This window comes from Mirounga leonina, unplaced genomic scaffold, assembly GCF_011800145.1.
Source record: "Mirounga leonina isolate KUSES-001 unplaced genomic scaffold, KU_Mleo_1.0 Mir_170, whole genome shotgun sequence".
Taxonomy (NCBI): Eukaryota; Metazoa; Chordata; class Mammalia; order Carnivora; family Phocidae; genus Mirounga; species Mirounga leonina.
The window spans coordinates 32,269,945-32,297,798 of NW_023270433.1; the positions used below are offsets into that span (position 1 = coordinate 32,269,945).

Here is a 27,854-nt window from a genome sequence, read left to right on the forward strand (position 1 = left end):
CCCAGGTCTGCCCTTTAACGCAGATGAAAAGCCACACAGACATCTCTGGTTTTCTCTCCTGGAGTTCACAGGCGGGGGCTGGGGAGTGCTTGATTGCTTGCCCTAGGAGCCGCCTCCAGCCACCCACTCCGCCCTTCCCCTCCACCCTGCCCCCCTCGCCCCTCCCCCCCCCCAGCCAGTTCCTGTTCCACGCATTTAACAGCCTGTGGGGAGCTGTGACAGCCATTTTATTGATAAGAAAAGGAAGGTTCTGGAAGCTGAGGCTGGCTTTCAGCCCAGGACTCCACAGCTGGATTGCCCCCACTGGCCTATTCTCACCTTGGAATCCTCACCCGTGCGGAATCCTAATAGTGGTCAGGGGCTCTAGACTTTTGTTCCGCCCTTGGGGACAACTTGTTCTGTGGCTCTGGTCAAATCCGTCTGCCTCCCTGGGATAGGCAAGGCCCTCCTGTCTCTGACAGATGTAGATTCTACCCCTTCCTCCTCCTAGAAGTCTTCTGTGATTAATGACCTTTCTCTTCACATTATGACAACCTTGGAGCTCCAGGATGAAAAAGGGCACTGTGGGGGCTGGTCCAGTTGGTGGAGTCCTGGGTTTCAGGCCTGCCTCTGCCTCCAAGGTCTTCCTTTTCTTATCTATATAATGGTTGTAATAATAATAGCTCCTCAGAGGCTGTCTCCAGAGTTAACATGGCTGCTTTCCAGAGATAGGGCTTGGGTGTCTCACGGGCAGGTCCACCCACCCACCTACCTACCTATGAACTCATTTTGTGTTCACACATCTACCCACTCACCTGTTTATCCATCATCCTTCCATCCACTCATCAAACATCCATTCAGCACATACCTTGTGCCATGAGCTAAGGAATAGATCAATTCTTCCCTCATCTGGAGGAGTTCACTGGCTGGTGGGGTGAGAACAGAGGGTGACAATACAGTGTGGTAAGTATTGTAATTGGGAAGCCAGAGAGAAGACAATGTGAAATAGGAAGAGGGAGCCCAGGAAGACTTCCTGGAGGAGTGCCATTGGAACTGTCCTTGAAGGCTGAGTAGGATTTTACCAGGTAGCACTGACAGGAGAAGCATCCTGGGACTGGAAGGGTGATGGACAGCAGCTAGACTTGAAGGCTTAGAAATCACAGTGGGGTGAGGACGTGCTCCTGGAATTTGAGGCTGTGGCTTGTACTTCGGTTACCATTGTGTCCCCATCCCCACCCACTACCTAGAATACAGCTGCCCACAGCAGCAAATGCTTGTTGGATGTTACAATGACAGTAAGAACTCTGTCGAGTACTTAGTGCCTGCCAAGCACTGCACCCAGCGCTCTGTGTACTTCTCATTCTCTGTGGCGACGCTGTGGGGTTAGCTCCATGTTTATAGCTGAGGAAACAGGTTTAGAGCGGTGAAGTCACTCACCCGGTTCCCATGAAGGGGGAACCAGGACTCAGATCTAGGAGGTCCCGTGTGACCCTGGGGCTGGTGCTCCTCACAGCTTCCTGGGTGCCTCCAGCTGTCCACTCGAAGCTGGCAGCCCTTGGTCATTGTGTTCAATTGAGCAGATGCTTCTGGGTCACTCCCTGGTCCCTGGGGGCAGAGCCAGGAATGGAGCAGGCCTGCCCTCAGAAAGCTTTCCGTTGGCTGGGCAGCCAGACCTGGGCCCCGCAGCTGAGTGTAAGGCCAGCCGTAAGAAGGCCCAGATAGAGGTGAGGTCAGACCTGTGGGGAAGAGGGTCGCAGAGCACACCTATGGAAAAACAGCAGTCGCAAAACAGAGATATGGAAGGGAGCCATTTCAGGTGGGAGAGAGATGGGAGCATGAACCCCCACAGACCTTACACATGCAGGTTTTCTGAACCCCTGTCCAGGCCAAAGGGCCACAGGCTCCCTGGAATGTACGTTCCACGAGAGCAGCCCCTATGACAGGGCCTGGCACATAGTAGGTGCTCAGTTAATACTGACTCTGTAAGTGAATGCTCTTCCCCTGTCCCCAAGCTGTTTGCCTTAAGGTCCTATTTGAGAAAATCAGGTCATAGTAGGATTGTTCTAGAAAAAAGGGAGGGGGCATCAAGGTTTGAAGAATATCTGACGTGGGCTTCTGAGGATCAGAGGGACCCTAGTTCCAGCTCATCTTCCAGTTTGCCCTGTGACTCTGGTCCCAGTCATCTCACCTTTTGAGTCTCAGATACCTCAACTGAAGCAAAATACAGGGGTGGGAGATGACCCCCGGGGTGGCTTGTTATCTCAAGAGTCACAGTATTAATTTTTCCTAACTCCTTCACATACAGAAACTCATCCAAGAATGTTTAAAGCAGTTGGAAGCCAAGAAGCACCAGCAAGTTGGCAACATAACCCAAATAGAAGACGCTGCTGAGAAGCTCAAGGCAAGTGGACATTTCTTCCTTATTCTAGTTGAGATGTCCACACTTCCCCTCGGACACAAGGCTCTCCTCAGTGTGGAGCCAAGGGAAAATAAAAACCTCAAAGGGGCAGATCCGGTTTGGTGGGGTTTGGGACTTCCAGAATTTAGGGAGGTTCTTTTGAAGAAAAAGAACACAAAATCAGGTGTAAGACCATGAAGGGGCCGGGCCAGAGAGGAGCCTGAAGCTTCTGTGTTGTTAGCTTCGTGTGGATCTACCTCTGCCCAGCGCCCTAGTCTTGCCCCATAGCGCCTCACAAAATGGAGGAACAGTCTTTCCTGCCGCCACCACCAAGGCCATTCTCTTAGAGGGACTAGTTGTCCATCCCTTGTACCCCAAGTCACCTTAAACAAAGCAAAATGCAGCATAAAGAAGGTGCAAATAGCTCTTTGGGTGTCACTGCTTTGTTGAAAGAACATAAATAGGGTATAAATATATTTCCATAAGTAAGTACTTTCTTCAGGCTTCTCCTTTCATAGCACTGTTTATTTAAATGGATTCTGTTGTGGGAATGGGAAGTTGGGACTGATGTTACCATCTGAGCTGCCATTTGACTCTAAAAAAGTTGTTCTGGGTCTTTTGGTCCTTTTATGCGAACTGAGTTGGTCCCTTGCCCTCTCAGCCTCAGCTGCCCCATCCTCAAAATGGGGGCTGGAGTGGGATGCCCTCCCAGCGCCTCTCGCCCTGAGGGCTCTGTGAACCCTGGACCGACCCCCACAGTCAGGCAGAGAGACTGGCTCTGGCCTGGGAGTAGCTGGGACCCAGGACGCCCTGAGGCCAGGCCTGCAGCAGAGTGGAGATGCCGATGCCCAAGCCAGGCCACGGGGTTGGCCCCCTGTTGGCCCAGCATGCATGGTCTGTGACTCCATGCCCCAGTGTGCTGGGACAGTTGTGGTTTACACCTGTGGCCCCAGCCGCATTATTAATAGTGTCCTTCATGTTGCCAAGAACATTTTTCGGGGGCTCAGGCAAATACATCTATTTGAAAAGATTCAGGAAGGGATGGGGGAGGTGCTTTGGGCCGCTCAGCCAGAAGAACAGAATCCTGGTATGGAGTCACTGTCTGCAAATCTCTCGGCAGATATGGTTTGGGGGCCCTCATGGAAAGAATTAGGACCCGTGTGCAGAGCCTAAGGGGGTACATTTCAGCTTCATCTAAGAAATGGGATTTTCTTTCTTTGAACCTTTTCCCCAACTTTTAAACTTTTATATTGAAATAATTACAGATTCACAGGATGTTGCAAGGGTAGAACGGAGAAGTGTACCTTTCCCCTAGCTTGCCCCAAGGGTTAGATCTTCCCTAACTCCACTGCGACATCAAAACCAGAATTGATGGGGTGTGTATATAGTTCTATGTCAATTTCTCATACTGGTAGATTCGGGTAATAGCAACCAAAATACAGAACGATTCCATCACCACCAAGATGTACCTCAGGCAACACCTTTGTAGTCATCCCTGCCTCCTCCCCCACAACAGTCTCTAACCCCAGGCAATCACTAATCCGTTCTCTATCTCTATAATTACGACATTTAAGAATGTCATAAAAATGGAATCATATGGTGTATGACCTTTGAGATATTTTTCGCTCAACATAATGCCCTCGAGATCCATCCAAGTTGTTTTGTCTATCGGTAGTTCATTCCTTCGTATTGCTGAATAATATCCCAGCCATCCAGTAGTACGCACATGCCGCTTTTTTTTTTTAATTTGAACCTTTCATCTATGTTCGGACATTTTAGTTGTTTCCGGTTTGGGGCTATCACAAACAAAGTCGCTTTGAGGAGTTGTGTACAGGTTTTTGTGTGGACGTAGTTTTTTTTTTTTTTTAAGATTTTATTTATTTGACAGAGAGAGGCACAGCGAGAGAGGGAACACAAGCAGGGGGAGTGGGAGAAGGAGAAGCAGGCTCCCCGCTGAGCAGGGAGCCCGATGCGGGGCTCGATCCCAGGACCCTGGGATCACGACCTGAGCCGAGGGCAGACACTTAACCGACTGAGCCACCCAGGCGCCCCTGGACGTAGTTTTCATTTCTCTGGGATAAATGCCGAGTGCTGGTTCAGGGTCCTATGGAGCTTGTATGGTTAGCTTTTTAAGAAGCTGCCAAAACATTGTGCAGAGCGGCTGTGTCATCTTACATTCCCACCAGCAGCGATGAGAGATCCAGTTTCCGCTCTTGCTGGCCCACATCAGTATTCGCACAGGTTTGTATTTTAGCCGTCCTGGCAGGTGTGCAGTGGTCCTCATTTGCATTTCCCCAGCGGCTGGTGATGCTGAACACCTTTCCGTGTGCTTAGTGGCCGCCTGTCTGTCCTTTTTGGTGAGAGGTCTCCTCTCCATGTTTTTTTTACCACTTCCAGATTGGTTTGTCTGTTTTTTTTTTTTTTTTTACTGCTGCGTTTGGAGAGTTGTCTGTCTATGCTAGATAGGAGTCCTTTGTCAGATATGTGGCTTACGGATATTTTCTCCCAGTCTGGGGTTTGACATTTCATTGTCTTCACAGGGGCTTTTGCAGAGTGAAAGTTTTTAATTTCAAAGAAGTCCAGTTTATCCATTTTTTTTTCTTTTATGGATTGTGCCCTCGGTGTCATGACTAAGAGCTCTTTGCCTAGCCCTAGATCCCAAAGATTTCCTCCTTTTTTTTTTCTAAAAGTTTTATAATTTTACATTTTACATTGAAGTCCATGATTCTTGTTGAGTTACTTTTTTGTACAAGGTGTGAGATTTAGCTCAAGTTTTTTTTTTTCCTCCTCATGGATATCCAGTTGCTCCAACACCTTTTGTTGAAAGACTATGTTTTCTCCATTGAATTGCTTTTGTTGAAAATCAGTTGGCTGTACTTGGGTGGGGCTATTTCTGGGTTCTCTATTCTGTTGCATCGATCTAGGAGTCTCTCCCTCTACCATTATCACATGGTCTTGATTGTTAGAGGTGAGAATAAGCCCTGAAATAACTGATGCCTCCCACTATATTCGTTTTCAAAATCCTTTTAGCTGTTCTGGTTCCTTTGCCTTTCCATTTAAATCTTAGAAGGATCTTGTCTATAAGCTCTACTACTTTGTTGGGATTTGGGAAGGATTGTATTCAGCATGTAAGAGGTGACATCTTTACAATGTTATCTTCCCATCCGTGAATGCATATCTCTTCATTTATTTAGATTTTTGTTTTCTTCCGTCAGCATTTTGAAGTTTTCAGCATACAAATCCTGCACACGGTTTATTAGACTTACAGTTCAGTGACCCTCAGAAGGTACTAAGAAGAATGAAATTAGTGGTCAGCATTTTAAAGCTGGGACTGATTGGTTGGTTGGTTGGTTGATCTGTAGAAAAATTTAAATATAGAAAAGTAGGAAGATGTGGCTGTCCTAGGCCTGCACTCCCACATGGGAGCTGTCAGACCTGAGCAGTGGACACCCCCACAAGAAGGGTACCTGTCTCCAGGTCTCCCAGCCCCCACCTGATCACCTCCCTCACTGTTACCAGCCTGGCTCTTGGGGGCATTTATGTTTCCATTCCTGGTCAAGAAACAGAGATTTAAAAATTCAGCCATACCCCTTCTCGGATATGTCATTTGCAAGTATCTTCTCCCATTCAGGAGGTTGCCTTTTGATTTTATTGTTTCCTTTGCTGTGCAAAAGCTTTTTATTTTGATGTAGTCCCAACAGATTATTTTTGCTTTTGTTTCCTTCACCTTACGAGACATATCTAGAAAAATGTTGCTACAGCCGATGTAAGAGAAATTACTGCTTGTGCTCTCTTCTAGGATTTTTATGGTTTCAGGTCTTTAACATTTAGGTCTTTAATCCATTTTGAATTTACTTTTGTGTATGATGTAACAAAGTGGTCCAGTTTCATTCTTTGTCACAAAGCTGTCCAGTTTTCCCAACACCATTTGTTGAAGAGACTGTTTTTTTCCCATTGCATGCATATTCTTGCCTCCTTTGTCTTAGATTAATTAACCGTATAGTTGTGGGTTTATTTCTGGGCTCTCTGTTCTGTTCCACTGATCTATTTGTCTATTTTTGTGCCAGTACCATACTGTCTTGATCACTACAGCTTCATAGATTATCTTGAAATCTGGGATTGTGATACCTCCAGTTTTGTTCCTTTTCCAAAATTCTGTTGGCTCTTTGAGGTCTTTTGTGGTTCCATACAAATACATAACTTGTACAACTCAACCCCCCCAGAAAACAAAAAATCCAAATAAAAGTGGGCAGAAGACAGGGGTGCCTGGGTGGCACAGTTGGTTAAGCATCCAACTCTTGGTTTCCGCTCAGGTCATGATCTCAAGTCATGAGATGAAGCCCTGCATCAGGCTCTGCATCAGCAGGGAGTCTGCTTGAAGATTCTCTCCTTCTGTCCCTCCCCACGGTCCTGTATGCACGCGTGCTCTCTCTCTCTCCCAAATAAATAAATAAATCTTTTTTTAAAAGGTGGGCAGAAGACATAAACAGGCATTTCTCCATAGAAGACATCCACATGATCAACAGACGCATGAAAAGATGCTCAACATCACTTTACCCATCACGAAAATGCAAATCAAAACCGTAAGGAGGGGCACCTGGGTGCTCAGTTGGTAGAGCATCCAACTCTTAATCTCAGGGTCATGAGTTCGAGGCCCACTTTGACTGTGGAGCCTACTTAAAAAAAAAAAAAGAAAAAGAAAACCTACGATGAGATACCATCTCACACCCGTCAGAATGGCTTAAATCAAAAACACAAGAAAGGGGCACCTGGGTGGCTCAGTCGGTTAAGCGTCTGCCTTCAGCTCAGGTCATGATCCCAGGGTCCTGGGATCGAGCCCCGCATCGGGCTCCCCACTCAGTGGGGAACCTGCTTCTCCCTCTCCTTCTGCTGCTCCCCCTGCTTGTGCTCTCTCTTTCTCTCAAATAAATAAATAAAATCTAAAAAAAAAAAAAAGACACAAGAAACAGTAAGTGTTGGTGAGGATGTGGAGGAAAAGGAACAAACTGGTGTAGCCGCTGTGGGAGACAGTATGGAGGCTCCTCAAAAAATTAAAAATAGAGGGGTGCCTGGGTGGCTCAGTCGGTTAAGCATCTGCCTTTGGCTCAGGTCATGATCCTAGGGTCCTGGGATCGAGCCCTGTGTCGGGCTCCCTGTTCAGCATGAAGCCTGCTTCTCCCTCTCCCTCTGCCTGCCTCTCTGCCTACTTGTGCTCTCTGTCAAAAAAATAAATAAATAAATCTTAAAAAAAAAAATTAAAAATAGAATTACCATATGATCCAGTAATTCCACTACTGGATGTTTACCCAAAGAATATGAAAATACTAATTCAAAAAGATATATGCGCCTCTGTGTTTATTACAGCATTATTTACAACAGCAAGATATGGAAGCAACCCAAGTGTCCATCAACTGGTGAATGGATAAAGAAGATGTAGTATATATAGAAGGAATATTATTGAGCCATAAAAAACAATGAAATCTTGCTTTTGCAATGGCATGGCTGGATCTAGAGGGTATTATGCTAAGTGAAATAAGTCAATCAGAGAAAAACAAATACTATATGATTTCACTTGTGGATTTTTTTTTTTTTAAAGATTTTATTTATTTGAGAGAGAGAGAATGAGAGAGAGAGCACATGAGAGGGGGGAGGGTCAGAGGGAGAAGCAGACTCCCCGCCGCGCAGGGAGCCCGATGCGGGACCCGATCCCGGGACTCCAGGATCATGACCTGAGCCGAAGGCAGTCGCTTAACCAACTGAGCCACCCAGGCGCCCGGATTTTTTTTTTTTTTTAAGATTTTATTTATTTATTTGACAGAGAGAGAGACAGTGAGAGCAGGAACACAAGCAGGGGGAGTGGGAGAGGGAGAAGCAGGCTTCCCGCTGAGCAGGGAGCCCGATACGGGGCTCGATCCCAGGACCCTGGGACCATGACCTGAGCCGAAGGCAGACGCTGAACGACTGAGCCACCCAGGCGCCCCTCATACGTGGAATTTAAGAAACAAAGCAAACAAAGGAAAAAGAGACAAACAAAAATACAGACTCCTAGCTACAGATGATAAATGTGGTTGCCAGAGGGGAGGGGGGTGGGGGGGTGGGGGGATGGGTGAAATAGGTGATGGGGATTAATAGTGCTCTTACTGTGATGAGCACTAGGCGATGTGTGGGATTATTGAAGCCCTGTATTGTACACCTGAGACTATAACGCACATTCATTATACCGGAATTTAAAAAAAAATCATTCTTCAAGCAGACCACTATTCACATTTTGAGGGTGTTTTTTGTCTGTACAGGTATATGCTTTTCTATAGTTTGAGACATATTCTCTCTACAATTCCATACAACTCCAATACAGAGACATATCTATACAACTCTACTATCATCTCTATACAGTTCTAATATACAAATGTTCCCACTTTGGAGGTAAGGCCTGGTGGTTCATTTCCTTGTGTGATTTGTCGTTTGTATCCTCCTCTTGTCTTCAGCAGGTGTTTTCCGTGGCATCCTGTATGCCTAGGGTTGTGAGAGCACAGCCTGAGAGCCCTGTGGCTGGAGCTCCTGCAGGGCACTCTGTCAGTTTCAGTAGTTCCAGACCTGTTTTATATGAATTTTTCAGTTTTTGCTTTTTTAAGATTTTATTTATTTATTTGAGAGAGAGAGTGCACAAACAGGGGAAGCGGCAGGCAGAGGGAGAAGCAAGCTCCCCCCTGAGCAGGGGGCCTGATGTGGGGCTTGATCCCGGGACTCCAGGATCATGACCTGAGCCGAAGGCAGACGCTTAACTGACTGAGCCACCCAGGCGCCCCTGAATTTTTCAGTTTTGAGGGTCCATGAACTCAGACTTGCATTCTTCTCAGTACAGTCCTGTTGTTTGGTTTATTTGTTTTGCTGGTGACTCTCTTTTTGCCCATGACCCTAGGTGGCTGACAAGATTCCTTGCCCCTGGGGCGGCTGGGTGGCTCAGTCAGGTAAGCGTCTGCCTTCGGCTCAGGTCATGATCCCAGGGTCCTGGGATCGAGCCCCACATAGGGCTCTCTGCTCAGTGGGAAGCTTGCTTCTCCCCCCCGCCGCCGCTGCCCCTGCTTGTGCTCTCTCCCTCTCTCTCTCTGTCAAGTGAATAAATAAAATCTTTAAAAAAAATAAAAAGATGCCTTGCCCCTTTCCCAGGCCAGTGGGTGGCGTTTTTCCCGTGCCTGGCTCATGGATGACGCGGTGCTGTGTGCTCCTGGCTTGGTGCAAGTGGCAGGTCCCCAGAGCCCCCTCCGAGACAGCCGGGCCCCCAATGTGTGGAGTGGCTGTCATACACTCCACCCTGCCGTGGTCACTCAGCTCAGCTTCTGCACGGCCCTGCCAGCAAGGACCCTCTTCGTTTTGGGCAACTAAGGATTTCTGCTTTTCATCCTTTGTGGGTTTGCTTTTTGTTTTTGAGCTTAGTCATGTAATTTAAAATTTTGCCCATTGTGTATCAGCATTTCTGTGTGTTTGAACGAGCAAGGGGGATTCCCCACGTCAGCTCCTTCTCCCCTTATCGACCAGAACTATATGTCACTTTATATATGGAGGTTTTGTTGTGGCTTAAGGTCATAATACTTCCCTGTGTCATGGAAAGTTCTTTATCAGTGTCAGTGTTAGAGACTGTATATTCCATTATACGGATCTACCATAATTAAGCCATTTTCCTAATGTTGAACATTTCGATCATTTCCAGTTTCTCACTAGCATAGAATAACACCGCAGTGAACATGTTTTGTTTATTCCCTTTGGACACATCCCTGTGTGGGCTCTGTGGGCACACACATTTAGGACTGTCATGCACTCTGCCGAACTGTGACCCATGTACTTTGTAGCAGAGAAGTCAGGGACAGCTGTGTTGCTCCATGCTTGCCTGCGGAGAGGCGGTGCCGGGGAAAAAGGCCATGCGCCTGGAAATTAATCCATGAAACACCTCTGTAAGCAAACGAAAGCCAATAAACTCGTGGTCCAAAGTCCGCTGTTCAGAAGCCGGTAAACAAGTCCTCACCAACCACGTCTTTGCAGAGGACCATCAAGAAGGCCTATCCTCAACCAACACCCATGAAATTATTTTCTCTGCCGTTCTTGTTGATAGGCTGTTTCCTTCCCCATCATGGCTCCTCAGAGGGCCAGGGCATGCAGGTGGACGGGAAACTCACCCCTTGCCTGCTACCCTAACTCAAACAAGGATCAGGTGTCAGGGTAGCAAAGTGGTTTTGTTCTTCTGGAATCTTCCCACATTTCCCCAGGGAGCTTTTGATACTTTTATAAGTGGGGAAAAATTGTATAAATATATGTACTATATAAATAAATATATAGATAAGTTTGGCTACTGTCTGTCGAACCCAGACCTGGTAGGGAGCTAGGATGTGCATAGACTGGCAGAGCTGAAGTGGCCCTCGGAGATGGGGGCACCCAGGAAGAGAAGTCATCACCGGTCCCACAGGAAGGCAGAGGCGGACCTGGGGCCACAGTAGTATCCATCAAGGCCCAGCCAGGAAGACAGAAGTCACTTTGAGGGTTTGGGACAGAGGGGACGAATGCAGGGAATGGTGACACAGCGTGGGAGAGGCAGAGAAGCCGGCCAGGGGTGGCGAGGCGGGAGCACAGGTGGGAGGCACCTTCACCCCTGGTCTGCGTAGACGAGGGAGGACGTGGGGTGACGGAGAGCAGGGGGCCGGGGCCACCTCGGCAGGAGCCGGAACCAGAACCAGCGCAGGCCTGTCGTGCGGGAGCTGGAGGGTAGAGGGGACGCGGGCCTGCAGCCTCTCGTGGAGACCCTGTCTTGGTGGGACGGACACCCTGGCTGCTCCTTCCCTATCACTTCTCTCTAGTTCCTCCTCCCATTGAGCAGACGCAGCCTGAAGGAGGAGCCTGGAAATTCATGTGCAGGAGTCAGCCCCTCTCCCTGGCGAGCAGGGCTGGGGGAAGGGCAGGAAATGGACCTGAGGCACCGAGGCCTAGCCTGGCACCCTGGGGAGGGAAACCAACAGCCTCCGTTCCTGGCTCTGTGCCTTTCCCTGGGACCCACCAGAGCTGTAGGGACTGAACCACAGCATAGGGTCAGGGGGCCCGTGATGGGACAGACGGCAGCCGTTGCCACGGTGGGAATGGGAAGATGAGGACTCGGCCGGGCCGTGCTGCTGTTGACGCTGATGGTGCCACCCATCTCTACCGCCCCCACCGGGCAAGGCCACGGCCACCTGCCCGAGTCGCCAGGACATCATAGCGAACAGGGACAGGGCAGGGTTGGGGAGCAGTGGGATGCCCCTGAGAGGCGCCCATAGAAGCGTTGTCCAGAGTCGCACTGAGATATCAGCAAAACCGCTCTTTCCATTCTCGCGGGCTCCTCACCCCCCACAGGACCCAGACAGGCCTCCGGCGCCCTGGGCCCAGATGGAGTCGCAGCAGCTGGCACTCCGGGTACAGAATCCCCCACTCTCCCATGAGTGGACTTCGTCGCTGCCCAAGTTCCTTCTGTCCCCAGTCCCTGACCTTTTCAACTAGACTATTCAGGCCCTCACCTGGCCCCGGCCCACTCCAGTGTGGGATCCATTTTCACTTGGAATCAATGTGGCCCAAACCACTAGACAACATACTTCCTTGTTTCTTTGCCAGAATTCCCTCCCTTCCTCCCATTCTCTCTCTCTCTCTCTCGTTCTTTTTAACTATTTGCATGATCAGCCTTAAGCTTACACCTTAAGTCTTCTTGTGGATGTTTCCAAACAGTTATTCCTGGACTGAGAGTTATAACAATGTGTTGTGTCATTAAGCTGATTTTGTGCATTATTCTTTACGAAGTGGAGCTGTGGAAACTGGCCAGGAGATTATTTGCTCTCTTGGTTTCTAGAAAGGTGCTCCAGGGTGCCTGGGTGGCTCAGTTGGTTAAGCGACTGCCTTCGGCTCAGGTCATGATCCTGGAGTCCCAGGATCGAGTCCCGCATCGGGCTCCCTGCTCGGCAGGGAGTCTGCTTCTCTCTCTGAACCTCCCTCCTCTCATGCTCTCTATCTCATTCTCTCTCTCAAATAAATTAAAAAAAAAAAAAAATCTTTAGAAAGGTGCTCCATTGACATACATTGCCTCCAAAATGTGTCTACAAATCAAGAGTTTGGCACACGTTTTCTTTCCTTCATTGGGTCGTTCAGTAGAGATATATCTGTGTCTATGTTCCCTGACCCCTAGAAACCATGTTATCAAGGTAGACTAATTCCCAGGCTAGCCCAAAGCCAATTTAACCGATATTACATGTGGCTGGTATCAGCTAGCCTCAGAACCTAACCACTGTATAGGAAACAGACTTGGGGAACTCCATAGATCATGCCAAACCACATATATAGTTCCTGCCCCACTAAAAAGAGAACATGACATCATGGGGAGCCTGTCCACCAGGTACCAGGGGCCGTTCTGTTGTGTGGGCTGATGTTTGGGCTGAGGAAAGAGGCTGACCTATGTTTTGCTTTTATTTATTTTTTTAATGATTTTCTGTTTTATTTTTAAATCGCACTAGTAGTACATGAACACGTTCATTTTTGTTTTTAAAGTTCACAAGAGTATATTAGAATACAGTATAGAACTATAGAAAATGCAAAATGGGAGTACCTCTTCACCATCCCCCCAGTCAGGTTTTCCCAAACATGACCAGAACTAACAGACATTTAAATGCACTTGCAAGGGCCCCTGCGTGGCTCAGTCGTTAAGCGTCTGCCTTCGGCTCGGGTCATGATCCAGGGTCCTGGGATCGAGCCCCGCATTGGGCTCCCTGCTCAGTGGAGTCTGCTTCTCCCTCTACCCCTCCCCACTTCTTGTGCTCTCTCTCTCATGTCCTATCTCTCTCAAATAAAAATCTTTAAAAAAATAAATGCACTTGCAAACATACAGATGCATAGACAGGTTTCCCCCCGCTATCAAAAAATAGTGATCTGTGAAACCTTTTGTCGGTAGAAAGGGCATAAAGGAAAGAGCATTCCCTGCTTTTTTAAAATTTGAGTTAAGCCACTTCACATTTAGAAAAGACTTACATTAATATCTCTTTTCTAACTGAGGGAAACCTGAAGAGGATTTTCGCTTTTAAGACAAAAACCATTACCAGGGGCGCCTGGGTGGCTCAGTCGTTAAGCGTCTGCCTTCGGCTCAGGTCATGGTCCCAGGGTCCTGGGATCGAGCCCCTCATCGGGCTCCCTGCTCAGCGGGAAGCCTGCTTCTCCCTCTTCCACTCCCCCTGCTTGTGTTCCCTCTCTGGCTGTGTCTCTCTCTGTCAAATAAATAAATTTAAAAAAAAAAACAAAAAACATTGCCATACTAATGTAGGTCTTTCTTTTTTTTTTTTTTTTTCTAATGTAGGTCTTTCTAAAAGCAAAGTGGACCAACGCAAACTTTCAGAAGGCCGGCATACCTGTATCCGTATATAATTTTTGTTTAGTTATCTTTTACAAAAATAGGATCATCCTATATATATATTATTCTGTAGCTTGCCCTTTTTCACGTGATGTCTTGGAGAGTTTTCCATGCCGGGGTGTATGGGTCCACTGTGTTCTGTGTGTGTGTGTGTGTGTGTGGTAAAATAATACATAACGAAAGTTACCATTTTAACCATTTTTAAGTGTATGATTCAGTGGGACTAATTGCATTTACAGTGTTGTACACTCACAACCACTGTCTGTTTCCAAAAATTTCCCACTACCTCAAATATAAACTCTGTAACTACTAAGCAATCGCTTCCCTTCCCACCAGCCCCTGGCAGCCTCTCATTTACTTCCTGTCTCTGTGAACTGGCCTACTGTACATATTTCATAAAAGGAAATCATGGCTTATTTCACTTAGCATGACTTAATGGTTCATCCATATTATAGCATGTATCAGAACACTGCCTTCTTTTAAATCACTACCTGTTATTTCATTGTATGAATGCCGCATAGTGTATATAATAAACATATATATACTTCCCATATCGAAAATTTTGCCCAACTTTATCACCAACAGTGCTGTAGTGAGCATCTCGGCACACAAATGTTCATGCATGTGTGAAAACGTTTTCTGAGATCAATTTTTTTTTTTTTTTTTTATCCATCTAGCCCTGGACTCTTGTTTTTTGGGAGGGTTTTTTTTTTTTATTATTAACAAATAATGTATTGTTTCAGGGGTACAGATCTGTGATTCATCAGTCTTACACAATTCACAGCGCTCACCATAGCCCATACCCTCCCCAGTGTCCATCACCCAGCCACCCCATCCCTCCCACCCCCCTCCCCTCCAGGAACTTTCAGTTTGTTTCCTGAGATTAAGATTCTCTTATGCTTTGTCTCCCTCTCTGATTTCGTCTTGTTTCATTTTTCCCTCCCTTCCACTATGATCCTCTGTCTTGTTTCTCAAATTCCTCATATCAGTGAGATCATATACTTGACTTTCTCTGATTGACTTATTTCACTTAGCATAATACCCTCTAGTTCCATCCACGTCGCTGCAAATGGCAAGATTTCATTTTTTGATGGCTGCATAATATTCCATTGTATATATATACCACAACTTCTTAATCCATTCATCTGTTGATGGACATCTGGGCTCTTTCCATAGTTTGGCTATTGTGGACATTGCTCATATAAACATTGGGGTGCAGGTGCCCCTTCGGATCACTACATTTGTATCTGGGGTAAACACCGAGTAGTGCAATTGCTAGGTCGTATGGTAGCTCTATTTTCAACTTTTTGAAGAACTTCCATACTGTTTTCCAGAGTGGCCGCACCAGCTTGCATTCCCATCAACAGTGTAGGAGGGTTCCCCCTTCTCTGCATCCTCGCCAACATCTGTCATTTCCTGACTTAACTAATTTTAGCCATTCTGACTGCTGTGAGGTGGTATCTCACTGAGGTTTTGATTTGGATTTCCCTGATGCCAAGCGATGTTGAGCACTTTTTCATGTGTCTGTAGGCCATTTGGATGTCTTCTTTGCAGAAATGTCTGCTCATGTCTTCTGCACATTTCTTGATTGGATTATTTGTTCTTTGGGTGTTGAGTTTGATAAGTTCTTTATAGATTTTGGATACTAGCCCTTTATCTGGTATGTCATTTGCAAATATCTTCTCCCATTCTGTCGGTTGTCTTTTGGTTTTGTTGACTGTTTCCTTTGCTGTGCAAAAGCTTTTTATCTTGATGAAGTCCCAATAGTTCATTTTTGCCCTTGCTTCCCTTGCCTTTGGTGATGTTTCTAGGAAGAAGTTGCTGCGGCTGAGGTCAAAGAGGTTGCTGCCTGTGTTCTCCTTTAGGATTTTGATGGACTCCTGTCTCACATTTAGGTCTTTCATCCATTCTGAGTCTATTTTTGTGTGTGGTGTAAGGAAATGGTCCAGTTTCATTCTTCTGCATGTGGCTGTCCAATTTTCCCAACACCATTTGTCTTTTTTCCATTGGACATTCTTTCCTGCTCTGTTGAAGATTAGTTGACCATAGAGTTGAGGGTCCGTTTCTGGGCTCTCTATTCTGTTCCATCGATCTATGTGTCTGTTTTTGTGCCAGGACCATACTGTCTTGATGATGACAGCTTTGTAATAGAGCTTGAAGTCCGGAATTGTGATGCCACCAGCTTTGTTTTTCTTTTTCAATATTCCTCTGGCTATGCGGGGTCTTTTCTGGTTCCATACAAATTTTAGGATGATTTGTTCCATTTCTTTGAAAAAAAGTTGAGGTATTTTGAGAGGGATTGCATTAAATGTGTAGATTGCTGTAGGTAGCATGGACATTTTCACAATATTTGTTCTTCCAATCCATGAGCATGGAATGTTTTTCCATTTCTTTGTGTCTTCCTCAATTTCTTTCATGAGTCTTCTATAGTTTTCTAAGTACAGATTCTTTGCCTCTTTGGTTAGATTTATTCCTAGGTATCTTAAGGTTTTGGGTGCAATTGTAAATGGGATCAACTCCTTAATTTATCTTTCTTCTGTCTTGTTGGTGTATAGGAATGCCACTGATTTCTGTGCACTGATTTTATATCCTGCCACTTTACTGAATTCCTGTATGAGTTCTAGCAGTTTTGGGGTGGAGTCTTTTGGGTTTTCCACATAAAGTATCATGTCATCTGCAAAGAGTGAGAGTTTGACTTCTTCTTTGCCGATTTGGATGCCTTTTATTTCTTTTTGTTGTCTGATTGCTGTGGCTAGGACTTCCAATACTATGTTGAATAGCAGTGGTGATAGTGGACATCCCTGCCGCGTTCCTGACCTTAGGGGGAAAGCTCTCAGTTTTTCCCCATTCGCTGTGGGTTTTTCACAGATGGCTTTTATGATATTGAGGTATGTACCCTCTATCCCTACACTGTGAAGAGTTTTAATCAAGAAAGGATGCTGTACTTTGTCAAATGCTTTTTCTGCATCTGTTGAGAGGATCATATGGTTCTTGTTCTTTCTTTTATGAATGTATTGTATCACGTTGATTGATTTGTGGATGTTGAACCAACCTTGCAGCCCAGGGATAAATCCCACTTGGTCGTGGTGAATAATCCTTTTAATGTACTGTTGGATCCTATTGTCTAGTATTTTGGTGAGAATTTTTGCATCCATGTTCATCAGGGATATTGGTCTGTAATTCTCCTTTTTGATGGGGCCTTTTTCTGGTTTTGGGATCAAGGTAATGCTGGCCTCATAAAATGAGTTTGGAAGTTTTCCTTCTATTCCTATTTTTGGAACAGTTTCAGAAAAATAGGTATTAATTCTTTAAATGTTTGGTGGAATTCCCCTGGGAAACCATCTGGCCCTGGGCTCTTGTTGGGAGATTTTTGATGACTGCTTCAATTTCCTTACTCGTTATGGGTCTGTTCAGGTTTTCTATTTCTTCCTGGTTCAGTTTTGGTAGTTTATACTTCTCTAAAAATGCATCCATTTCTTCCAGATTATCTAAATTGCTGGCATAGAGTTGCTCATAATATGTTCTTATAATTGTTTGTGTTTCCTTGGTGTTGGTTGTGATCTCTCCTCTTTCATTCATGATTTTATTTATTTGGATCCTTTTTCTTTTCTTTTTGATAAGTCTGGCCACGGGTTTATCAATCTTACTAATTCTTTCAAAGAACCAGCGCCTAGTTTCGTTGATCTATTCTACTGTTCTTTTGGTTTCTATTTCATTGATTTCTGCTCTGATCTGTATTATTTCTCTTCTCCTGCCGGGTTTAGGCTTTATTTGCTGTTCTTTCTCCAGCTCCTTTAGGTTTAGGGTTAGGTTGTGTATTTGAGACCTTTCTTGTTTCTTGAGAAAGACTTGTATTGCTATATACTTTCCTCTTAGGACCGACTGCCTTTGCTGTATCCCAAAGATTTTGAATAGTTGTGTTTTCATGAATTTTTTAAATTCTTCTTTAATTTCCTGGTTGACCCATTCATTCTTTAGTAGGATGCTCTTTAGCCTCCATGTATTTGAGCTCTTTCCCACTTTCCTCTTGTCATTGAGTTCTAGTTTCAATGCATTGTGTTCTGAAAATATGCAGGGAATGATCCCAATCTTTTGGTACCAGTTGAGACCTGATTTGTGACCCAGGATGTGATCTCTTCTGGAGAATGTTCCATGTGCATTCAAGAAGGATGTGTATTCTATTGCTTTGGGATAGAATGTTCTGAATATATCTGTGAAGTCCATCTGGTCCACTGTGTCATTTAAAGCCTTTATTTCCTTGATGATCTTTTGCTTAGATGATCTGTCCATTTCAGTGAGGGGGGTGTTAAAGTCCCCTACTATTATTGTATTGTTGTTGATGTGTTTCTTTGATTTTGGTATTAAGTGGCTTATATAATTGGCTGCTCCCATGTTAGGGGCATAGATATTTACAATTGTTAGATCTTCTTGTTGGATAGACCCTTTAAGTAGGATATGGTGTCCTTCCTCATCTCTTATTACAGTCTTTGGTTTAAAATCTAATTTGTCTGATATAAGGATTGCCACCCCAGCTTTCTTTTGAGGTCCATTAGCATGGTAAATGGTTTTCCACCCCCTCACTTTCAATCTGGAGGTGGCTTTGGGTCTAAAATGAGTCCCTTGCAGACAGCATATGGATGTGTCTTGTATTTTTATACAATCTGCTACCCTGTGTCTTTTGATTGGGGCATTTAGCCCATTTACATTCAGGGTAACTATTGAAAGATAAGAATTTAGTGCCATTGTATTGTCTGTAAGATGACTGTTACTGTATATTGTCTGTGTTCCTTTCTGGTCTATGTTACTTTTAGGCTCTCTCTTTGCTTAGAGGACCCCTTTCAAGATTTCTTGTAGGGCTGGTTTCGTGTTTGCAAATTCCTTTAGTTTTTGTTTGTCCTGGAAGCTTTTTATCTCTCCTTCTATTTTCATTGACAGCCTAGCTGGATATAGTATTCTTGGCTGCATATTTTTCTCGTTTAGTGCTCTGAATATATCATGCCAGTCCTTTCTGGCCTGCCAGGTCTCTGTGGATAGGTCTGTTGCCAGTCCAATGTTTCTACCCTTGTAGGTTACAGACCTCTTATCCCCGAGCTGCTTTCAGGATTTTCTCTTTGTCTCTGAGACATGTGAGTTTTACTATTAGATATCGGGGTGTTGACCTATTTTTATTGATTTTGAGAGGGATTCTTTGTGCCTCCTGGATTTTGATGCCTGTTTCCTTCCCCAAATTAGGGATGTTCTCTGCTATAATTTGCTCCAGTATACCTTCTGCCCCTGTCTCTCTTTCTTCTTCTTCTGGGATCTCAATTATTCTAATATAGTTTCATCTTTTGGTATCACTTATCTCTCAAATTCTCCCCTTGTGTTCTCTTTTTCTTAGCTTCTTTATTCTCCATCCTTTGGTCTTCTCTATCACTAATGCTCTTCTGCCTCATTTATCCTAGCAGTTAGAGCCTCCATTTTTGATTGCACCTCATTAATAGCCTTTTTGATTTTGACTGGTTAGATTTTATTTCTCCAGAAAGGAATTCTCTAGTATCTTCTATGCTTTTTTCAAGCCCAGGTAGTATCTTTATAATTGTCATTCTTAACTCTGGTTCCGACATCTTACTAATGTCTGTATTGATTAGGTCCCTGGCAGTTGGTACTGCCCCTTGTTCTTTTTTTTGAGGTGAGTTTTTCCGTTTTGTCATTTTGTCTAGAGAAGAACAGATGAATGAGAGAACAGAATGCTAAAAGGGTAACAACGACCCCAGAAAAATATACACTAAACAAATCAGAAGAGACCCGAAACCAGGGGGAAAAGAAAAAAAAAGAAAAAGAGTATGATCAGGCTGGTGAGTAGAACAGAGCCACACACTAGATTTTGGGTGTATTTTGGTCTGTTAGAAGAAACTGCCTCACAAAATTTTAAAGAAAGAAAAACATATATATACAAAAATAAGGGTAAATACGATGAAGGGATGGAATATGTAAAAATGAAAAAGATTTTTAAAAAGGAGTTAATAAGAAAAGTTGGTTGAAAAAGGAAAGAAGAAAAATTCAACTAAAAAAATAGAAAAAGAAAAAATAAAGAAAATTTTAAAAATTAACTTTGAAAGACTTAAAGAATCATGGTAAAAAAGCCATGGATTCTATGTGCTGTATTCTCCTAGCCCTGGAGTTCTGCCGTTCTCATTGATCGGTAAATTTGGTCTTGGCTGGCTGTTCTTGCTGATCTTCTGGGGGAGGGGCCTGTTGCCATGGTTCCCAAATGTCTTTGCCGGAGGCAGAATTGCCCCGCCCTTGCCCGGTCAGGGCTAAGTAATCTGCTCAGGTTTGCTCTTGGGAGCTTTTGTTCCCTGCAAGCTTTCCGTTCGGCTTTGGAGGCCGAGAGTGAAAATGGCGGCCTCCCAATCTCTGGCCCCAGAGGAGCTGAGAGTTTGGGGCCCCGCTCCTCAGTGAGCCCCCAGAGAAAAGCCATCAGTCACTCCCGTCTCCCCGGTCTCCGGCCGCACTCCGTGCTCACCCGGCCTGTGACCGCGCGCCTCTATCTCTTGCACCGACCCCGTGTGGAGTCTCCAAACCCAGCAGATCCCTGCGGTGCGCTCCTGCGCGGCTCCTCCCAGGGGAGGAAGGTGGGTCTCCCCGGATCTGCCGCTTGTTGGGTCCCTGCTGGAGGAGCAGTGGCCCGACTGTGCCGCGGATCCCGGTTTATGGCCACCCCGAGCTGAGAGCCCGCGCCTGGGCTCCGCCTCTGCAGCCGGCTTCCCTGCTCCGATACCTGGGAGCTCTGCCGCACTCAGGCACCCCCGGTCTTTCTGTGACCCCGAGGGTCCTGAGACCACACTGTCCCGGAGGTTCCACCCCCCGCTTAGCCACCAGAGTGACGTCCCTCAGCGGAGCAGACTTATAAAAGTTCCGATTTCATGCTCCGCGGCTCTACCACTTGCCAGTAGCAGCAGCTGACGGAGGCCCCCTCCCCCGCCGTCTATCCTCCCGAATATCGCCTCGGATTCACTTCTCCGCACGTCCTACCTTCCAGAAAGTGGTCGCTTTTCTGTTCAGAGAGTTGCTGCTAGTCTCTTCTTCCATCTCCTGTTGAGTTCATAGGTGTTCAGGATGATTTGATCCCTATGTAGCTGAATTCCTGGGACCAGATGAAATTTAGCTCTCCTACTCCTCTGCCATCTTGCTCCTCCTCCTCTGAGATCAATTCTCACAAGAGGAATTGCTACATCGAAGGATGGCTGCGTTTAAAATTTTGATATCATCACATTGTCCCCTAAAAATGCAGTGCCAAGAGACACTGTGACCCGCAGGGTAGGTAAGTGCCTACTCCACACATCACTCGATACTCTGTTATCTTCCAGGCTGATGGCCAGAAGGTATTTTCTGGTACATCGCTCACTTCCTTGACTGTTTGAGAGGCTGCGTACCCCTTCATCCAGCTATTGGCACTTACATGCATTTGGTCCGTTTTAAATCAAATGATTTCTTTTTTTTACTGTATGTGATGGATGATAAGCCTGTGTAGTTTGTTACCTGTCGTGGAACCGTTGTCTACAGAACCTTCCCTCTTAGGAAGAGTTTCATTTTTTATCTGATCAAACCCACTATGGCTACCTTTTAGCTATCTGAGTTTTAGGTTCCTCTTACAGAGGTCTCAAATTTTTAGAATAAAATTGTTTTATATTTCATTCTGATAGATGGCTTTAAATGTGTAGTGCTTTAATCTATGTGGAATTTGTTTATCTTTTGTTGTTGAAAACCTCAAGCATACCCATTTATTTAGAAGCAAATACCAGACATGCCATTTTATCTGTAAAAGTTTAGGGTATTATTTCTACAAGATGATGCTTTTTTTTTTTTTTTTAACATGCACAGCCATGTTATCATCATCACACCTATGAAAATTCACAACAGTTCCCTTATATCATCCAGTATCCAACCAGTGGTCACATTCCCAACTGTGTTATAAATGTCACGTTTTGTTTGTTTGAATTAGAAGTGAGATAAAGTTTTCAAAATGTATTTGGTTGGCGTATTTCTCAAGTTGATGCCTGTCATGTTCCTCTGTTCTCTGCACGTCCTCTAAATTGGATCTCTAAAGTAAATTTAGAGTTACCAGACACAGAGTCTCATTTTTTTGGCAAGACTACTGCTTTGGCAAGGTGGGGTTCTGTTTGCATTTATTTTTATATATGGTATAAGATGAGGATCTAACAAAATATTTTTTCAAATACATGGTTAATTGCATGTTGTACCAATACCATTTATGGAATAGTTCACTCTTTCCTCCCAGTAATTTGAAGTGCCACCATTCTCTCTCTCTCTCTCTCTCTCTCTCACACACACACACACACACACACACACAGTTCATTTCTGAACTCTTTTGGCTCTTGATCGTTGTCTAAGCCTAAGCCACAGGGTTTTAAATCGTGTAGCTTTACGGTTTGTTTTCATATTTAATAAGGCAGCTCATCCTTCATTGATCTTTTTAAAAGAAGTTTTTGGCTTTTCTTGTGCTTATTCTCTGCCATCATAATTTACCATTTGTTTAATCCACATGTTAAGACTGGGATTGCAATGACTTTGTAGACTATAATGAATCTTTCTAGCCAGGAATATGGTCTTTTCTTCTACACATTCAGAGGTTTGGTGTTTTTTTTTTTTAATGTCTTTTTAGTGCAGTTTTATGCTTTTCTTTATGTAGTTCATTACAATTTTTGTTAGGTTTATTTTTTGGTATCTTGCTATTTTTTTCCCACTATATTTCTCCATGCATTTTCCAGTTGGTTATAGGTGGTACTTGGGAAAGCTGGAATTTTTACAAGCTGATCTTACACTTGCCCGGCCACCTTCCTGAGCTCACTTTTTAGAGGTTGTAATAATTTGTTTCATGTTGATTATTCCGGATTTCCTCGTTGGTAGTGATATCATCTGCAACTGGTTTCTTTTCAGGCTCATGCAGAGTCAAGTAAAACCTGGCTGACGGGAAAATTCACTGAACTCAGAATACTACTTGATGAAGAGGAAACGCTGGCCAAGAAATTCATTGATAAAAACACACAGCTAACCCTCCAGGCGTACAGGGAGCAAATCGAATCTTGCAAAGAGCAAATAGATGGCATGCACAGTCTCTCCAGCAGGGTCTGGAGTATCAGCCAGGAGCCCGATCCCATATTGCTGCTGCAGGTAATGCTGGACTCCTGCCCTCACAGCGGACCCCTGCTCTCCACCCCCCCCACCCGCCCCCGGCATTTCATTTCAGTTACTGTGGCATTGAACACAGGGTTTATGCACTGAGAATTGCCTTGTCAGCATGCAGGCTTTCTTGCCCCCACACAAGTGGTAAGGAAATAGGCATTGTTAGCAAGAGTATATACATCTTAGACTAACGACATAAAATGAACAGCCGCCATTTTGGGCGGGGGGGGGCTCTATGTTCCAAGCACTTGATGCTCTCATATTTACTAAAACTCTGCAAAGTGGATGTTCTCACGCCATTTTATGAATGAGCAGTTGAGGCCCAGGGAGGGTGAAGTGACTCGTCCGAGGTCACAAAGCTAATAGGCTGCAGAGCTGTGATCAGAACCCAGGTCGGCCTGACTCCAGAGCCACCAGCACGGCTCCCCGGCCCTCTGCCTGCGCACTCTTACTCGAGACCCCCTCCTGGAAAGGCAGGGGTCCTTCCAGCTACCGAGTTCACACTTTGAGCAAAGTGACTCACACTTTGCTCAAAGGGGAGAGAAGGATGGTACTCTTTGGCCACTGGGCTCTGTTGGAGGCTATTACCTTATACTGAGGGAGCATCTAGGAAATAGCCCCTGTGATTCATTGCTATATTAGTGAACACATGTTGTTGAGAGTGGTGTTCCTGTTCCCAAGGAACCACGGGAGAAACTCCCCTCTTGTGCTGATCCTCCTGCTCGGCCCCCTGTGCACTGGGATGGCTTTCCTACTCACATAACCCTCCCATTTCCTTCTTCGCCCTGGCTTCTGGCAACCTCAGAGCTACATAGGTTTCAAATGGCTTGGCAGGGACTTGGCGGCATACACTTTGTTCCTCCTCTCACTCTGGCTTCCAGCTTACTTTCTTACCCTGGTGTTCTCTTGGCTTACGTTTTCTCGCCGTAGAGGAAAACTTTGCTCTGTTAGATAACCTTTGTAAGATGCTTTACAGGCTTGTGGGACAACTAAATAAAGGTGTCACTGAGTCTAATCACAGATTAGCCTTTGACTGGAAAATAAGACCGACAAATAAATCAGGCAGTACCAAACGAGTTAAGCCAGTCCACGGCAAACATTTCTAGGCTTGTGCGTGTATGTGGCCTTAGTTCAGCCTGTGTGTCTCATTGTTAGCTAACAAAAGAATACACGTAACAATTCTGGGTGAGGTGCTTTCCTAGGCACATTGGATATTATACTTTGAGAGGGGCAAGGTGCACAGAGGGGTACATTTGTTTGTTTCTTTAAAAATAATGGTACTTGGTAGGGATATCTAATACAAAGGGATGCTTCCATGGAGAAGAATGTTTTTCTTGTATCATAGATTCAGTTTCAGGGCTTTATCATCTTTTTTCTTTATTCTCTGGTGCCAGAGCTACTGATATTCATCATTCATCATTCCTCCCTTTTTCTTTTTTTTTTTTTCTTTTTTAAAGATTTTAGGGACACCTGGGTGGCTCAGTCGGTTAAGTGTCTGCCTTCAGCTCAGGTCATGATCCCAGGGTCCTGGGATCGAGTCCCACATCGGGCTCCCTGCTCGGCAGAGAGCCTGCTTCTCCCTCTCCCGCTCCCCCTGCTTGTGCTCTCTCTCTCTCTCTGACAAATAAATAAAATCTTAAAAAAAAAAAAAAGATTTATTTATTTGACAGAGAGAGACACAGCAAGAGAGGGATGCGGGGCTCGATCCCAGGACTCTGGGATCATGACCTGAGCCAAAGGCAGACGCTTAACGACTGAGCCACCCAGGTGCCCCATCATTCCTCCTTTCAATTTGCTCACTCATGTATTCTTCAAATATATACTGAGCAAGTTGCTTGTGCCAGGCCCCTGTTTGACATTAAGAGCTTCAGGGTGAGGAGACATGCTCAGAAATAGTTATTTACAACGCAGCCCAAGCGAGCCAGCAAAAGTATGTCTATGAAGTGTCCAGTTCTGCATGGCGGGTGTGGGTCAGAAAAGACTTCTAAGGGGAGGTGCCCATGGAGCTGGGTGTGGGAGCATGAGGAGCTCACCAGGGATATACAGAGGGACAGAGCAAAGAGGACATCCCAGGCAGAAAGGAATCATGTGCACATGAGGGCCTGGCAGGCTGGAGAACCGCTAGGGTTTAGCCTGGCTGGAGGCAGGGCAGGGGTACAAGGGAGGAGGGGTTGTTGGGAGATGCAGCTGGATCCGGAGGGCCATATGGTCCTGGCCATGGGTTTAGACTGTCCTGTAAAGATTTGGGAGCCAGGGGAGTGTTTTGAATTGGGGAACGACCTGGTCGGCGTAATGCTTTTGGAAGGTCACTTTAGTGACAGGGAGGATGATGGACTGCAGAGGCCAGGGCCAGCGGACAGGCATCAGGGTGAGGAGAGGCAGGCAGGTTTGAGATGCAGCAGGATTGGTGAGTGGAAGTAGGGGGAATCCAAGATGATGCCCAGCTTCTGGCTTGAAATATGGGTGGCGAGGGAGCTGTTCCCTGAGTTGGCAAAGGTCAGAAACAGGTGTGCTCAAGTTCATTCCTTATTCTATTATGAACATTTACTGAGACCTCCCTGCTGCCCCCGAGACTGCGAGCAGCTGTCACTGCCTCACCAGCACTCCCACACCCAAGCCTCGGATTGGAGGAGCCTGGTCACATGCCTGCACCTCGGTGCAAAGGAGGCTGGGAGAGTGAGTTTTCTAGCTGCTACTTAGCAAAGCCACACTTAACCCAGGAAGGCTATTTAAAGGGTGAGGTCCAGGCTGTAAACAGGACAGGTCCTCACGGTGGGGGGCACATGCCCTCAGTCGGCATTCCAGCTGAATTTCCAGGGTCTTTGACTTCCCTCCTGGAACGTGGTTTTCCTGCTCCCTCCTTTGGACGTGCCCAGAGGGCTCTTTCCCCAGGAAAACTGGCCCGTCGTTCCTTTCATCCCCCTGTACGTCAGGCAGAGCCCTGTGGCAGTGTCTGGAAAGTTTCAGGGCCCCTTGCAAGGTGGTGAGCAACTTAAGGGCGGGTGCAGTCAGCCAACCTCCTTCCTTCCTCTGCCCCTCATGCCTTGAGTAGAGCTCCAGGAACATGGAAGGAAGGGAGGGAGGGAGAAGTCAACAGTGCAGTCTCACCAGAGCTGTTTCCGGGAGCTGTTTCCGGGGCCGGGGTGGGGGCCACCCTTGCTGGCCCGGGTTTGTCCCAGGGTGCGGCGGTGGAGCCTGGGACAGCATCCGCTGCTCCCAGAGCCACCCTGACCCCCCGCACACCCTCGCAGGAGTACAGGGCCACGGAGCAGGAGATGCAGCAGCAGATGAGCCTGGGAGAACTGTGCTACCCCGAGCCCCTCTCGTTCGAGCCCGTCAAGAGCTTCTTTAAGGGCCTCGTGGACGCCATGCAGAGCATGTTACGGACGCCACTGGACGTTCGCCTGAAGGAGAGTAAGCTGCTGCGTGACCATCCTTGTGTTCTTAATTCCCTAGTACCCTTTAACCCAGAGGCGACTGCGAAGACCTAACTCCTGTCTCTTCCACACAAAGGCCCATGGCTGGGTGGTGGAGGACTCCTGGGCCTAGGCCCTACCCACCCTGCAGACTTCACCTCCTTCCTCTTCTGAGACCCTGTCCTGCCTCTTGCAACCATCCTGCTCTGCTTCTAACTCCTAAGTTGCTCCCAGGATTCTGCTGCACCTTATCTTTGCCTGCTCTGGGCTCCCAGCTGGAATAGCCAACTCCCCTCCTCCTCTCTCTCTGTTTGGCCAAGTTCCACCATCCCTGCGGGGCCAGCCCAGCGGTGCTCACCTGGGAAGCCTTTCCACACCACCCGGGGCCGGCTCTGCTGGCCACTGCTTCTCTCCCCCTTCTCGCCCTGCTGCATCTCCGGCCTGGGGCTGTCCCTGAGCTGGACACCAGAGCCTCCCCCTGCCTGTCGTAAATGCCCAAAGGGTAAGAACCACTTTGAGTCCTGCTCCGAGGTCCCTGCAGGGCCTAGCACAAAGCAGGCGCTCAGAAACCTTTCTTCCTTCATTCATCTCCGCTCTTAATGATTCCTCCAGAACGTTTACTGAGCCCCTCTTCACTGTTAGGCACGGCAGCGTACAAAAACAAAGGTCTTGCCTTCGTGGGGCTCCGTGCTCTGGGAGCGAGACAGACAGTAACTGAGTGTGTCAGCAGTAAGTGCTCTGGAGAAAAGTACAGCAGGGTGAGAATTCAGGGTGACCAGGAGGAGGAGCTGGATTTTTTACGGGGACGTGGGGACGGCATCTCTGAGAAGGGGACGTGCATCTTCCCCGCAGTCCGCTACTGCTCGACTCCAGGCCGCTCCCAGGAAACAGGCCCTGGCTCGTCCGCCACTGCAGCAGTTCCTCCCCCGGCCCCTCTGCCGGCCGGCCTGCCCCACTTCAGGCCTGAGCCTCCGAGCGGGACCTCTGCCTCCACGCTCACCCTGCCCCATCCACTCCCCACCACAGAGAGCTCTGAAAGTCCTGCTCGGGTCTGCCTTCTCGCAGACACCTTCCATGGCTCCCCAGTTTAGGTGCCACTGCGACCACCTGCCCTTAATGCCTGTGCTCCCGCCCAGACCCTCCGGCTGGGAAAGCCTCCCATCCTTTTCTCTGGATGTCCAAATCTTCCCTGTCCTTCAAGGGCTAGCTGAGGCGCTTCGTCCTCCATGATGTCTGCCCTGATTCCTCTCTCTCCTCTGTGACCTGGAGCACTCCGTGCCTTGGCGGGTAGCTCAGGTGAGCCCACTTCTCACCTCTTTTACTTGATGGAGCTGTGGAAGACAGGGACCATGGCTTGGGTTTCCCTTCAACCCCTCGCACTGGAATGAGACCTGGACAGGACGTTTTCTGATGACCTAATTTCTCAATTTCCATTTTATCCCGGAATTTGTATGTCTGCCAGGCA

General features: G+C 46.6%; 1 protein-coding gene across 2 annotated transcripts in view; it reads left to right on the forward strand.

The window, feature by feature from the left end:
- Positions 1 to 27,854, forward strand: part of TRIM14 (tripartite motif containing 14) — a 34,649-nt gene that overhangs the window by 811 nt on the left and 5,984 nt on the right. The window contains exons 2-4 of one of the 2 annotated variants that reach the window (XM_035016229.1): positions 2,285 to 2,380; positions 22,728 to 22,961; positions 26,225 to 26,387. In XM_035016229.1, coding sequence (XP_034872120.1) covers positions 2,285 to 2,380; positions 22,728 to 22,961; positions 26,225 to 26,387 — 493 coding nt within the window. The remainder of the gene's footprint in view (positions 1 to 2,284; positions 2,381 to 22,727; positions 22,962 to 26,224; positions 26,388 to 27,854) is intronic. The other variant, XM_035016230.1, reaches the window with a different exon arrangement.